A 16,764-nucleotide genomic window follows, 5' to 3' on the forward strand; every position below is an offset into this window, starting at 1 on the left:
TGTTATAAAATTATAAATATTATAGCATTCACTTATAAAATATAAATCATTCATTCATCTAATATACAGTTTTATCAACGTTAATTTTTATAATATATAACTAAAATATAAATAAGTAATTGAAATATACAAAATATATGATATAGTATATTTTTACACATCATAATAACAAATCTTTAAAATCATAAACCAATCAAAATTAATTGAAATTTGAATTAATATGTCATATTTATTGGTCAAAAATATTTTATATTATAATATAAAAAATATTTTTAGTTCATGAAAATTCTAGGATTTAAATAATTCTTATTAAAAGTAATGCAAGAAGAATTAAGATTTCTTACATTGATTTAAAATTTTATAAAATAAAATCAACGAATTACATCATATATGCACTTATAAGTTAAACAGTTACAATTTATTTTTCTTTGTGATTCAACCTTATTTTAAGTTATTTCTAATAAAAAATAATCATTCTATATGATTAAAATTAAATATATATATTCTGAATTTGCAATTTCATTTTTATCAAATTGATCAAATTCATATTTAACTATTTAAAACTTGAAATTTTGTATAACAACAAAATAATAAATATTTCTAACACTTCAAAATAGAATACATTTTCTGTTTTGTTTTGTATTTTATTAATTTGTGTGTATGGAAACATTTGTGCTTAGCAAAAATCAGTATTCTAAGTAAATATTAATCAAATTATGAGAATTTATGTTGAAATGATTTTCTAAACAATAATTTATTTTTTAATCTTTTCTGGTGTTATTTTACTTATTTTAAAAAAATTTAATTTTTTTGTTATATTTATTATAAGATATTACTTCAACAAGTTATATAAATGTAGAACAATTATAAATAAAATATTTATAACAGATTTTACATATTACATAGAACTGTAGTGAAGAATGACAAAAAGGTAATGATTAAAATTTTGAATAGAAATAATCTAATTTAATATTAAAGATTTATACAGTTTATGAAGAAACTCTTCTATACATTAAATTTATAATATAAAAAAATACATGTAATTTGAGTAGTCTCAAAAAATTTTTATTTATTGATACCAAAATATATATTACTATTCAGTTTAAGGATACTATTACTTACATAAAAAATTTAATTAATTCAATGAACCAAATATAATAAAGTATTTTTAACAATTAAATCAATTATGATGAAATAAATAAGAACGAGATAAATATTTGATTCAAGAATATATTTCATACTTTAAAACAAAACTTTAAATTATTAAAACATTTTTATGAATTACTCTTAAAATAATCTTCAATTTTTAAAATTTTCGGTGTTTGATAAATAGCTAGTGACGGTAGATTAGGTGTTGACTTTTTCTGAAATAAGATCTTAACTGAAAAATTTTTTAAAATAATTTGTAAACATATACGTACAAAAACAATGATAACTTTAAACTAAACTACTCTTAAATGATATTAATGATAAAATAATTTTTTAGTAATACACTTACAAAAACGGAAAAGGGATTCAACATGGGATATCTTTTATCTGAAGAATTAAATGTCGACTCTATTATTTCCATGTTTGTTTCGAGAATGGTAAGATCTATGTTCACCCTTCTTATAAAGTAATCAAGGGCGTCGATTCTTTTGCAAAGTTGGTTCACTTGCGGTCGCAATGATAAAAAACGCGACATGTTTGCCGTTATTACTTTATCCCCCTTAGCCTGCAACTATTAAAAGAGTACTTAATCGTTTTTTACTTTGTTTAAATATTTCTAATATAAAATGTAAAAATTATTAATGTAAAAAGTATATTAATAAAATATTTATAACTTAATTTACGTTCATAAAATTATAAAATTTACAATTTATAAAATTAATAAATAACATCAATTGGCTATACAATTAATTATAAAATTAAATAAAAATAATTTTTATTTGCGATAATAATTCGTTGTAATTTACAATGAATGTGAACGCATAATCCGATTGATAATAAATTTATATATCTTCAAGATTAAAATTTTTTCTTAACATTCTTAAAAAATATTAAATAGATTTATATTTTACTCAAAAATTCACTTTAAATTAAAATTGTTTTGCATATACAAATAAAGTATTTATCAAACAATAATATTTTACTAATTTGTTGATTAATTAATACAAATGATACAACTAAATATCTTTAAAGGAGCCAATAATTAATGTTTCTCAATACTACTTACCCATTGTATTTAGCGTTAAAAATATTTAATTTATTAAAATGGTTAGGTATTTAAATATATTCTGAATATAGAAATCAACTAAATACTTGTATTTTACAATTTTAATAACTATATATCTATTAGTATTTTCCAATGCTAAGGTACTTAAAAACAATGTATAAAAAGTAAAAAAATAATATTTTTATTCTAACAATTTAGTTTTATATGAAACCTTTGGATATGTATTTTTATTAACGTTCTTCAAATATTATAAACATTGTAACCTTGATAAAAAAATGTCGATTTATATTTTAAATAAGAATCTGTAATTATCATTATACATTAATTTTATGTAAAAATGTTTTATTTATAAAAAGTTATCAATTCCATTTGTTTTATTTATTATTTTGTATACAATCATATGTATATGAGGTATCAACAAATACTAAGTATATCTAAAGTTCTCTTTTTTTTTGGTAAATCAATAAAATTATGGAAAAATAAAAACATTGATAAAAATCTGTATTAAACTAAAATAAACCTTAAAATAAACTTATAAAATTATTCATCATTAATAATTTCCTCCATATATTATGTAGTAAATAATTGTATTTATAAAAACAAATTAGAAAAAACATATATATTTAACCAATAATATGATAAAATATTCGATAACTTAGTTTAAATATCTCATTATTTTATAAACTTTAGTTTTCTACAATGGTTGACTATTAAATAAAAATATAAATACTAGTAATATAAATAAATATTAAATCTACTTTCCTAATTAATATTTTCACAAAATTAAAAAATTATTTTTAAATTGAATTTAAATTAAAATTTTTCAAACAGGGCAATATTTATTGAAAAAATCATGATTTTTATAATTTATAAATATTAAAATTTGAATTATTTATTATTGATTTTAAAAACTATTGTTTATAATCACGAATAATTTAATTTTATAATTATCACTTTTAAGACCTTTAAATATTTATGAATTAAATTTATAAATCAACTTTAAAATAACAGTATATATAAATCAATAACAAATAAGTTTTACAAATGTCAAATAAAATTGTTTCATTAATTAATTTTTCAGAAATGTCATTTATATTAAAATATTAAAAATAAATACAAACCATTCCAAGAATTGATATAAATTCTTCTAAGTGTAATTGCATTTCTTCTACAGTTTCATGAACACCCTTTAACTAAAATAAATAACAATTTTATTCAATTATTTATATTGTTCAAATTTAAAAAAATGTAATATGTATTTGATATATGTAATAAAAAATTAAAAATATAATTCATTCATCCATACAAATGAAATATACAAATTTCATAAATAAATATTATTATTTAAAATAATTATTTATTATTTTGCCTGAATAAGAAGTATAGGATGCCAGGTTGATAATTCTAGATTCTATATATAATTGTTAATTAAGTGAGTCACCGATTATAATAAATATAACAGATTATACAATTTGTTGCTTACGTCAGCATCTATATCTATTGTTGCGAAGGCCGTATAATCATTTGCCATTTCTTGTAACGTAGCTGCACACTTTTCTGACATATTGTTTAACTTTATTACTAAATTATTATAGGTTAAATTATCATTTCTCCTACGCCAATCCAATCCTAAATCTGTGTCGGAGATAGCAGAGACCTCAGTATAGATACATTTACAATTTCTCTAAGTTAATTCTTATTATATTTAATAAAAATAGTAGTGGCATTTCAAATACTGATTTTTATTGTAAAGTACAAAAAACATATTATTAAATATTTATTTTTATTAAATAAATTATAATAGTCGTAGTATTTACAATCATTGAAAATACTTGCTTAAAATTCAATTTTCATTATTTATTGCAATAATTATTAAATACAATTTGTAATGTAAATACCATTAAAATTAAAAATATATAATATTCTCTGATTGCTCATTAAGTTTACATAAACATAAAATATATTGAACTGATTCAATTACCAATCTACAAATAAATTCTTTACAAATATTAAAAATAAATTTAAAATACTAAAAATCAAGTAATCATAAATTACTTAAACTTCATAACATTTTTAAAAACAATAATAAAATATATACAAGAAGTATATAAATAATTGTATATAAAATGCATATAAGTAAATGTAATTATATATATAATGAGTTTACTCTGCCTTTCTTGAAATACATAGGAAAATGTTTTAAATCTCACTTTCTATAAATAACAATTGTGACGATAGATTTTCAACCTTTTTAAAGATACAATAAGCATAAATATAAAAAATATTTATTTTAAATAAATTGTTTTTTTATTTAAAAAATCACAGAAAAAATTTAATAATTTCAAAAATAGCCAACAAAGTATAAAATTACGTATATTGACTCAGAAAATTTCTTTTTACTGTCAAAATGTTTAATTAATTTATTTAGAATTCTGTAAATTATATTATTATTTCTAAAAGATAGTTATGACAAAAACACATTTTCAATTTAAATTATTAATAATTCTTATATTTAAAATATTGCTCATACGTCGTCACTATCCCTATTAAACTTCTTTATATCTAAAGAATTTGTTAATTATTTAATAATTATTAAAATTATCACTGAAAAATATTTTAACAAAAAAATTTTACTATAAAATTTCGAATAAATTAATACCTTTAACAGTAATTAAAATTTAATCCAATTACATGAAATACTTAAAAACAGCAAATTACTTTACTTTTAATGTGTAAAATGCACGAGGTCTAATTTTTAAGTAAAAATAATGGCTTTTAAAAAATGATTGAAGGACTCTTAAAATTTTAATTATATATTGAAGTCAATTTAATGAAAAGTAATGTTTTCAATTTTCTATGAATAATTTTTCATCCTCAAATGAATCCAAAATGTGTACATTTTATACATATTTTTTTATTTAATATTTTTCCTATACTGAACAAATGTTACTATAATTTTTATACTTTTACTCATATATCTTAAGCAAACGTCATGAAATGAAAAGTTATATTTTTTAAAAATAGATAGTTTTTCTCAGTTCTTAATAATTTGAAAATTTCCAAAACTTCATAATTTTGCATTTTATGTTCAACATATAAAAAAATTTCAAATATTAAAAACAAAAATTTTTAGTATAAAATATATTTTCCAAGTATTTTACATTTTTTTAGATATCAATATACTTATTTATAAATTACATAAAGTACATATACATAAATTTTAAAAATTGAAAGCAGGATACAATAGAATTTACAAAAATAAAGATTGAAAAGAAAATAATATTTTAATAATATTTTATTTAATTTATTTGTTATTATCATATTTTTATGCATAGTTTATACATTAATTTTTCACGTCATAGTAGATATTTTTACAAAATACTATAACTTATCAAATTAAGGAAAATGATTTGCATTTATTATAATAAAACAGGAAATAATAATGAGCACAAAAATTTAGTTAATTTGCTATTCAAAGGAAAATAGAAATAAATCAAAATTGTAGAACATCTTGCATTCAAATACATTAACAAAAAAGTTGATACCACACCAAAAGACCTTAAAATATTCTATTATTCGTAATAAATCCATATTCAAGTGAATTATTGCAAAGGTTAATACGATGTCAACGGTTGATATACGTCATTTCCTACACAAATTTAACTATTTCCATAATACTTATTTATGTGCATAACCATTCGCTTTCAAGTTTCGCTTTTAATTCTTACTCAATAATAATATTGTATAAAAAGTATAAGTTTAAAATTCACAATATTCATTAAACATTGTTATTTAAATAACTATAATCTAAATAAATACAAATAAGTTTAATATACAAGAAATACTTTTGTAAATTATGTATAAATAATTCATACACAAGTACATAAACATTACTATTCATTCATGAATAACTTTTAATTTGATTAATCCAAAAAATCTAACAATAGCGATAAATTCAATATAAATTTGAAGGATCTATTTATTAGAAATAATTATCACACAACAAAATTTTTATATTATTAATAAAAAATAATTTTATGTTCTGTTGAAAAAGGAAGAAAATTTCTATACATTATAATTTCATATATTTCGAATTTTTTATGCAGATTTTTAAATTCTCAAAGAATTATCATTATAATTTATTATTAAATTTAATAGCACACTGTATAATATAATTTATTTATAAAATTATATAAAACACAATTGATTATTATTTATTATAAGGTTTCAAATATTGTTATTTAAAAAATTTAATATTAGAATAAGTTCATTATAAACGTACAAAATTAAAACTAATTTATTAAATCACAGAAAATAAAAAAATGGTTGTATGCTCAATTGTTGATGTTGTGTACCACTATTATACTAAAAATATTTTTGTTAAAATTTTTATTTGCTTTTCTGTATACATGTTATATTTTTGTTAGAATCATATACATTTATTTTTAAATTTACCCATTTACTAGTTTTAAATGTAAAAGCTTAAACATTTATATATAAATCTAATTTGTTTACTTAAAAAATAAGATGGAAAACATTTTAAAATTCATTTCTGTCAATAGTATCCTAATAATGATGGAAAAAAGTAATTTATAACTTTTGTATTTCATTCTTCAAATTTCATTATGATATTAGAATTAATGATTAATATATCTTAACAAGGTTTTTTAAAACCGTCAAATATGCTTTCAACGATAAATTTATTAGATGTAAAAATTGTAATTTATAATAATTTATTATTTATCTCATAATAAGACGTTTAATGACAAATTTATGAAATTCAAATATGAATATCGTATACTTAATCCATGAATATTAATTTTTAATTTTAACATTTTCTTGCATTTAATTTAATTTTTTATTTATAATTAAATTTAATTTAAATCAATTGTACCAAATTAATTACTTTTATTCATTTTATTTTATTTTTATAAATTTTAAAAAGTTACATGAAACTGAAAAATAATCTAAATAATGATTCATAAAATATGGACTAAGTCATAAATGAATAACAAATATTTGTACGAACTAATACAACTTTTCTAAATGAAATGCTAATGATACTATATCGATACTAATTTGATTACATCTAATTTATGACCTCATTTAAAAGTACCATCATTTGTCATATACCACATTTGATAACGAATGTAATACAAAGATACCTTCACATAAAAACAAAAATAGAAATATGCCAAATGATAAGGAATCATATAATCATAAAAATTTCCATCAGGGAATCATTTACATGCATACACCCGAAAAAACTGGAAACTCCTTAAGCACTCTCAAAATACTAACATGCAATCACATAGCATGTCATTTATTATTATACTATAACATCTTTGTGCACAAGTTTGTACCTTCATGTTTAGTAGTAGGTTAGTACTAACAGGCTAAATAATAAATTTATTATACATTTTTATTAACAATCTTATACAGTCAACTAGTTAAAGGAACTTAGAATACAAATATGTGAAAGACAATGATTTTACATTTTTAAAAGTCTATCTTTAAATCTATCTGATCTATAAAAATCTATCATGGTCTTTATTTAATAACACTATAAAAAAATTACTGTTAGAAACAAATTTAATTAAATTATAAATTTTGATTCAAATATCTTTATAATAATAATTAATTTCTCATAAATGCGAACCATGAAATTACTTTTATCATATTATATCAACAACAATGGAAAATACAAAAGTAAAATTAAAATAGAATACAATTTGTGATTATTTACAAAATTAAAACAATTTAATATTTAGCTCCATGAATTTATCTTGTTCAGATTTCGAATGATGAATTTTTTATAATTACTAACAATTTTAATAAAGAATATACGTAAAACTTTAAAAATCTAAATCTAAGAATCTAAAAAAATTTCACTAATATCTTTAATTTTACAAATCCAAATGAGATTTGTGAAATATACGAGTTGTTAAAAAGGGTTAAAAACGAGTTATTATATTTTATCTAGAAACTATTTTCTAAAAATTAATAGATTTATAAACTTTGGAGGGCTTATTATCATATTTTTGACAAACATTACTCTAATAAGGAGTTAAAAATTAACTTTTATTTTTTTACAGCCCTTTCTAGTTAATTATAGAATCATTATTTTTTTCATAAATCCATTAAATCTTAAAGGACTCACACTGTTGCTTACAATTGCTTTTACCAAATAATGTTTGACATAAAATTGCTCAACGGATACAAGGAAATTCGAAAGCTTGTAATTACCTTAATAATATTAATGGAAATGAAAACAAATGAATAAAGAATAAAACCATCTACTCAATCTACTTGATTCTCCATTACCATTTATCGCTCTATTAAGAACAGTCAGCTCGTACTTCATTTTGATATTCAAATAGTGGGTTTAAAAAGAATTAAAGAATATCTCAAATTGATCAAATTTATCAGAAAATGCAAGATAGTAAAGCAATAATCAAAAAGAGAGAAAAAAGTGAAATAGCAAAATATTATAAGGGACTGAATGTTTTCATAACTGGTGGTACTGATTTGTTAGGAAAATGCCTGCTAGAAAAGTTACTCAGGAGTTGTCCGCAGATTGAAACGATGTATTTATTAGTTAAAACTAACGATGGCGAGAACTTTCAAAATAAATGCAAAAAGTTTTACGAAAATAATGTGAGTACCTAAAAATTAAACTTTCATTTAAACAAATCACTTCGATCAGAGTTCTTCAATTAATTTATTATTATTATTTTATATAAAAAATAATTATGAAAATAATAAAAATTTCTTTTTGTAGAATTTCTATATAATATAATATATAGATTACGTTATACAAATTTTATTAATTTATTGTTTTATTAATTTCTTATTTATTTTATTAATTATTATGTTAAATGAATTTAAATATATATTATTTTATTTTTTATTCCACAACATATATATCTATCTATAAATACAATAAATGTAATTTTCTTAAATTTATTATAATTATAAATTTAAAAAATTAATAATTAGAGATTGAGTTATATTTTCTTTAAATTTAGCATTTAAAAAATTGCAAATTACTATTGATAATAATTATCAGAGTGTAAAATAATAATTATAAACACGTTAAAACGACATATTAATGAGAACATAATTCGATATCGTTAGTTTAACAATTTATTTTAATTGATAATAATATTTAATACATATTATCACAAAACTGTTTTAACATTTAAAGTGTAAGTAATATACAGTAATAAATTTATTGTATAATAATATTATTGTTTGTATACATAAATATGTTTCGTAAGATAAAAATTTTATAATAAAAAAAAAATTATCAAGCTATCCATTTTCAATTTAATATTGATATTAAACTGTATAACTTTGTCTCACTGACTTTTAAATTATATAATTATCATTAACTTCTGTCATAAATATAAAAATAACTGAGTTTTATGCCAAATTTACATAAATGCATATATCAACAGCATTTACATATACATCATCTATTACTAATAATTCTAGTTATAATTATAATCTAATTATTAAAATTGTTATTATTAAAATTAATATTAAAATAATCAAATTATTTAAATATTGTACTACAATGCCAATTTAAAAAATATCAATTTCTAAAATAAACTATACATTTACTATGTAATAATTTGCAAAATGTATACAAAGGGAAATTAAGAAACATTAATATATAAAAAATGGATTGAATTGCAGAAAAGATGATTTTTATAGTTTCTTTTTCTAATTTAAATGATTCCATAAGTAAGTATAAATGAAATCTCTGTTAATAAAAATAAACTACTTAAAGATAAAAATAAATTATTTAAAAAATAAAAATTCAAATATATATATACGCACGAGGAATGAAAATATACAATAAGAAAATTCATATATAAAGAAAAATGATTATTGTTAGTTTATCTATTATAATAGTAAATCAACATGTAATAGGGGCAATAAAAACTTAAACATAAGAACAAAATAAAATTAGATACATATATTTAAAAACAAAAATTTATGCTTTATAGCAAAAAGAATATAATAAGAAAAAGAGATAAGAAGATTCTTACGAAGAGTACGTAGTGAAACATGTCGATAATACTCTGTGTATAATTTAATAAAAGATATTTAATTATCCATAAAAATAAAAAAAAGAAGATGCAAAAATTAATTAAATAATCTTGTATAACTACTTATTTGATCTTATACAGGTATATACAGTAAAACTTAATTAATAAATACAGTAAAACAAAATGAATATAACGTGTACGGTATCCTCGATATATTATCAAATAATGACAAGTTATGATTGTAGTCAATAATAAAAATATATCTAAGAATAACTGTTTATAAACTGTTAATATTGTCAGATACAATCTGTAAGATATATGCAAATATTTAATTAAAATTTAATGTGTATAATACAAAGACAATTAAGTAAAAATGAATTAATTTAATTTAGAAAAAAAATATATTTTATAGTAATATAATATAATATAAATATAAAATATTGTATCAAAAACTAACTAATAATATAGAAATATTTAGCGTAATTCTGAATTGTACAAACTTCTTTTTACATAATAGAAAAAAAATTTATATGATAATCTAAATAAATGAAAAGAGAAGTAATACAATGATACAAATTTATAGAGGAACAAATTAAATAATAAAGGTAAAAAAATTATTTGAACAAATTCTGAATATTTAAAAAATTAAAATAGACATTTTCCTGTTTGATACTATTTAATGTATTATATATCAGCTTTGAAATAATTTAAAAAACGTAAAAAAAATATAACATGAACTTCATCTTAAGTTTAGAGTTTATAAAATATGGCAATCAAATAATGAATAAATATAAAAACAGAGAAAAGTCGATATTATAATGAAAATTTAATAGTATATAACATAGAAAAATTTTGTAGGAAATTTCGAATAAAAAATAAAGGTCAGTACGGGATTGGTAAAAAATAATAGGAAAATAAAAACAATATGCAAAAAATAAAAAAAATAATGAAAATGATATGAAGAAAGGAAAATTGAAAAAAATTTAGAGAAATATAGAAAAAATAAATGGAAGAGTAAGTGAAAATATAAAAAACAAAACTGATAAATAAAATAAAAATCAATGATAGAAGGAAATAAATGGTGTTAACTATGTGTAATATGATAAACGAAATACTATACTAAAAAAAAAATCTTGAAATATAATAATGAAAGAAAAATATAGTTGTCAAAAGAATCGATTGCAAAAGATATAGGCTAATCCAAAGTAAAATAATTTTTATAAAAAAGGACATAAATTTAAAATCATTGCAAAATAAAATAAAATAAGATGTTGCTGCATGAGAAGAAAGTATATGTCATGGAAATTTATATAAATTGGTGAATTTTATATTAATTAATTAATTTTTTTTATATTAATTTATTTTGCATTAATAATTTATAAGCAAATATATAAGTTCATGTACAATCCTGCGTATTACTCCATTTAATTCCTCTTAAAAAGTCTCTTTTTTCTCAAATGTAGTATCTTACATTTATAATATTTAAAATAGTAATTTTAATTAATTATAATTAGATAAACAAAGTAAATATATAAATACCTTATGAATATGCATGTTATGAATACTGTTTTTTAACGAATCACGTATATAAATTTATAACTTTAAAAGTTGGTTCACTTCTATTTCTAAATAGAATACTATAACGTAAATTGTTGTATTTGGATTGTGATTTTAATATTTAATATCAAAGTTAAAAAGTGTAAGGATAAGTAATTTAACCTCTTGTTAAATATTTTGTTTTAATTAATTTAATTAATTAATTAATTAAATACCTTGTCTTTAGTTTTTTGAAGGACATAAAAAGAACTTATTGAGTAACTGTTGATTAAATAACCCATTATATTTTTCAATATTTCTCTCTTTTCCATGACAAATATCAAACTCACTACTTTGAAACTGAATTTAACTATATCCTATATTATATATATATCCTATATATATCCTATAAATTATAAAAGAATAACTTTAAACGAAATAGGTAAAAATACTCCTATGTATAATATTAATTTTAATTGAAATTGATTACATTTATATTACAATTTACAATATTATATTTAATGTAATATAATATTATATTATATTTAATGTAATATAATATTATATTATATACCGAATAAACAATCTATAATAGTTATAATTAAATTTTTTCATAAAACAAATTCTTGATTTTAAAGAGATTTTAAAATTTTAAATAATTTTTTAGTGTTTCTCAATTAATTAATTAATGATAATTATTTATGATTATTTATAAATATTATAATATAAAATTTGGTTTATTTTAATAAAATTTTTATATTTGAAACTCTATTCAGAAGAAAACTATGTTTATTTTTTAATAATTTTGACTAATCTTTTATACAAATTACCATCTTACTTTTCAGATATTTGATATTTTACGAAAACATAATTCTAATTTGATAAATAAAGTCAATTTCTTCAAGGGAGACTTAATGCAAGATAATTTAGGTCTAAATAATAAGGAATATAAAATCCTTACTGAGAATGTAGATATTATTTTTCATAATGGAGCTACAACTAAACTAAACGAAAAAATATTAGTGGCCTTGAGAACTAATGTCCTTGGAACACAACAAATGTTGGATTTAGCACACAACTGCCAACATCTTAAGGCTTTCGTTTTTATATCATCGTGTTACTCACATTACCATCAAAACATCATTGAAGATAAATTTTATTCTGCGCCAGCCGATCTTAACATGATCAACGACATGATTCGAACAGAATCTCAGACCGGTATTAGCAATGAAACTCTAAAGATGCTACTTGGTAAATGGACGAATATTTACGCCTTTACCAAAGCTACTGCCGAGGACATGGTACGACATTATGCACGTAAATCATCCTTCGCATGCTGCGTATTTAGGCCTACTACTGGTGAGTTAAATTATATTAAAATTGTAAATAAAACAATACATTTGAGTCATCTTAAAATAGACGTCATTTTCTATGGATTCTTAATTAATAAAATTAAACAATGTTTACATTATGAAAAATTAAAAGATTTTAATTTTAAACTTTATCAATATTACAAATTACATCATATTACAAACTTCAAATTATTTAATTCCAAACAAGTACTTATTCTTTTATAAATAAACAATCTAAATACAATATTTGAAAATAATCCAATGACATCACTCACACCCATTAGTATTAGAATAAAATTTTCGTTATAATCTTTCAACTAACTATTTATTTATTATAGTTTGGGTCTTTTTTTAAATTTTACTTATAATATTTATACAATTTATTTTATTTTGAAATACTATAAAATAAATTAAACAAGATGAAACATCGTTAGTACTCATTTACTGCTACTATGTAATAAATAAAATAATAATAAAAAATATAATAAAAAAATTGTTTCGCACAGTCATATCGACATACAAGGAACCGGTATCAGGTTGGTGTGACATTAAAAATGTACCTACTTCATTTTTTATCAATATTGCTATGGGTGTCATTCATATATTATTTGAAGTTCCTGGGCCTTGTGACTTAATACCTGCAGATTTATGTGCAAATGCTATTATAGTAAGCACATGGGATGCCATTCATCGTTGGTAATCAATAAATATACAACCTTGTTTATATTTAATGCTATGTAATGATCTTTTCTTTATTTTTTATAAAATTTTGTAAATCAACAGATAGTTATTTTTTACAACAAAAACAATGCTTAAATATTTCATTTCTAAACTCAAAATTTTTGTTATTTTCATATGATTTATTTGATAATAATATTATATTACATTCTATTCAAGTAATATGTCTATACTAAATATTACTTTTATTTATAAGATGAATCTCTATATAATAACATATAATAATATGATAATGCCATATATGATATAAAAATCATATACAATATCATAGAAAGAGAAAAATATTTTCAAAATATTTAAAAATATTCAATTATTTACTATAAATAATTATTGTAAATTAATTTTGAATATAATTACGTATTCTATTGACTTATTTTGAATGATATAAATAAGAATTATTTACAGTATTTAATTTTCATTTTAGAAAAAAGATATTCATTTAAAGCGTTTTCTATTTGAACATTACTAAATGTTATTAATATATATTTTATTGAAAAAATGCAAAAAAAACCTTATTTTTATATTATTTAGGCAAATAGAATCAGAAGCTTGTGTATATAATTATGGCACAAGTAAAGTAAATCCAATAACATTAAGACAAATCAAAGAGAATATGATGAATGATCGAAATGTTTTCAAAACTTCGCAAAATAATAATATACCAGTAATTTTAATCACAACAAATTTTGTATTTTACTTTATTATCCGGATAATGTTTGACTACATACCAGCTATAATTCAAGACCTATCAACAATCATTATTGGCAATGCTCCGAAGTAAGAATTAACGAAAACCTAACCCTTATCAGCGTCGTTCTGTTACTAATAAAAAGCAAAACTTTAGATAATCAAATTATGTATTTTTGTATAACTATACCATCACAAAAATTGAAGCCATTGTCAAATAATATAACATCATATAAAATTAGTCACATTTGTTACTTGAAATTAGATTTTTGTAAATAATATATATAAAACACATTTCAAAAAAGATAATAAATCTCTTAAAATTTTTCCTTTATTTGAGTAGATACATTTGTTATTTAATATTTAGAACAGTATTTAACATAATAATTATGTATTGAGAGATGAAACTTTTAAAAACAGTTATGTTTAAGTTTAATATATAGATAAAATTATATTTGTGATTTAAAAACTTATGAATTTAATTTTTATAATTCTTTTACTTATATTAGTTATATAAGTTTATAAGTTTTCTTTTTTCTTTATAAGTTTATTTTTTTTGTTAAACTTTTTGAAGTTTTTAAATAGTATTTGATTTACATTTAATATTTATAGAATGCTTTCTATTCATAATTATTATTTATTGTCTACATTAGATATAAATTTATATTAATTAGGCGAGAATCAAAACATGTAATATTATATAATTATATAATATTATATGCTTCGATGTAAATTATTATACATATTATTATCAATTGGCTTTTGATTTTACAGAATTAACGCTTCTTTTTACTTACAATTACTCTCTAATAAGATCATTTTGCTTTGGTTTGAATAAAAAAAAGTTAGTAAAGCACGTGATTCCTATCGTATTAATATCCTCTTAATTGTTTCTTATTTAATATTACCTCAAACCACAATCGAAACGAATATTTATTCGAAGTATTTTAAAATTCATAAAAATAACCGAAATCTGAAGTAAAAATATATTTTTTATACAGATCCTGGTCACTTGTACAGAAATCGCAGAGAGATATACGTTATGTGCATGATTGTATCGTCGGTAAATGTTGGATCTCTGTCACAGACATTACGAAAGCTTACGAGAAGCTGAACCCACTTGATCGTGAGCTTTTCTTCTGTGACCTGCGCACTCTTAACTGGGGTGAATTCTTCGTAACGTTCTGGCATGGTATTAGACTCAACATCCTTCAAGACTCACCCAATGAATCAATCAAAAAAAAGTGTTACAAATATAATAACAAGTATATCGATTTCAGCATCGTTATCCTCTTAAGTATCCTTGTGTATTACATGATAAAGGCTTTTTAGATTAAATATTCAATAGTTTCGTATTTGTTTAAAATTCCACTTTCTAAGCTAATTTACAATTCAATGTACTTGCAAAGAAAATACAAATATGGAGAAAATTAATAATATATTTTTGTACAATATATTGTATAAATACTAAAATTATATAAATGTAAAGTATAAATTCGTTTAGAATTCTTGTCATTATTTATGCTACAATAAATAAAGTGATATCAAGAAATTAAAATTAAATTTTAGTTTTTCTTGCATTGTTTCTTTACATACACATTTGAATTAAATAAAATTGCAATTAGAATTATAGTATCTGAAAACATAAATTAATAAAATTATAAAAAATTTTGTTTTACATAAAAAAAATTAACAAATCTGTTATTGCTCAGATATTCAACTAAATTTTATCCTAGAAAACATTAAAAAAATTTTAATATGTTACTAATTAATAATATGCATTATAAATTTTCTTTGAAATACATTTTGAATATTCTAACCAAAAAAGAAACACTAAAAATTCCACTTACTTTGTGTAAGACTTTGACACAAATAAAATTTTATTTACGTTTCAAATAATTGTTAATATTTTTTTTTAATTTTTTATGTTAAATATCGAGTAATTGCAAAAACGGTTTTCCAAATAGCCGTATAATAAATTTTAAAGAAGCAAACAAATTTTATTTCAAGCTACCGATTCGATAGATTTACCAATTAGACAATTAAAATTAAATCACTCAAATTAAAAAAAAATGTACAATTACAAATAATTCTACCAAAATACTAAAAATGGAATAAATTCGCTACTGTGCTCATTCTCTAATATATAATTTCCAAGTAAAATGACACTAAACAATAA

The 16,764-nt window shown here is 19.7% G+C and overlaps 2 protein-coding genes across 3 annotated transcripts; one reads left to right on the top strand and one right to left on the bottom strand.

The window, feature by feature from the left end:
- Positions 1–1,256: 1,256 nt before the first annotated feature.
- On the bottom strand, positions 1,257–3,851 carry Blos4 (biogenesis of lysosome-related organelles complex 1 subunit 4). 2 transcript variants are annotated; one of them, XM_011502672.1, is made up of 4 exons: positions 3,699–3,850; positions 3,337–3,408; positions 1,499–1,720; positions 1,257–1,364 (listed from the first exon to the last, which is right to left on the bottom strand). In XM_011502672.1, the coding sequence occupies exons 1-4, from the start codon at positions 3,777–3,779 to the stop codon at positions 1,275–1,277; spliced, it is 465 nt and encodes a 154-aa protein (XP_011500974.1). In that variant the 5' UTR covers positions 3,780–3,850; the 3' UTR covers positions 1,257–1,274. The 2 variants fall into 2 exon arrangements, with proteins under 2 accessions (XP_011500974.1, XP_011500975.1); XM_011502673.1 differs by having other exon boundaries at positions 1,285–1,381; positions 3,699–3,851.
- Positions 3,852–8,508: 4,657 nt separating this feature from the next.
- On the top strand, positions 8,509–15,976 carry LOC105364833 (fatty acyl-CoA reductase 1). The gene is made up of 5 exons (XM_011502863.1): positions 8,509–8,872; positions 12,654–13,167; positions 13,667–13,856; positions 14,430–14,675; positions 15,587–15,976. Exons 1-5 carry the CDS (start codon positions 8,648–8,650, stop codon positions 15,915–15,917), a joined length of 1,506 nt encoding a protein of 501 aa, XP_011501165.1. The 5' UTR covers positions 8,509–8,647; the 3' UTR covers positions 15,918–15,976.
- The last annotated feature ends 788 nt before the right edge of the window (positions 15,977–16,764 follow it).

This window comes from Ceratosolen solmsi, unplaced genomic scaffold (genome assembly GCF_000503995.2).
Source record: "Ceratosolen solmsi marchali unplaced genomic scaffold, CerSol_1.0 scaffold15, whole genome shotgun sequence".
NCBI classification, from domain to species: Eukaryota; Metazoa; Arthropoda; class Insecta; order Hymenoptera; family Agaonidae; genus Ceratosolen; species Ceratosolen solmsi.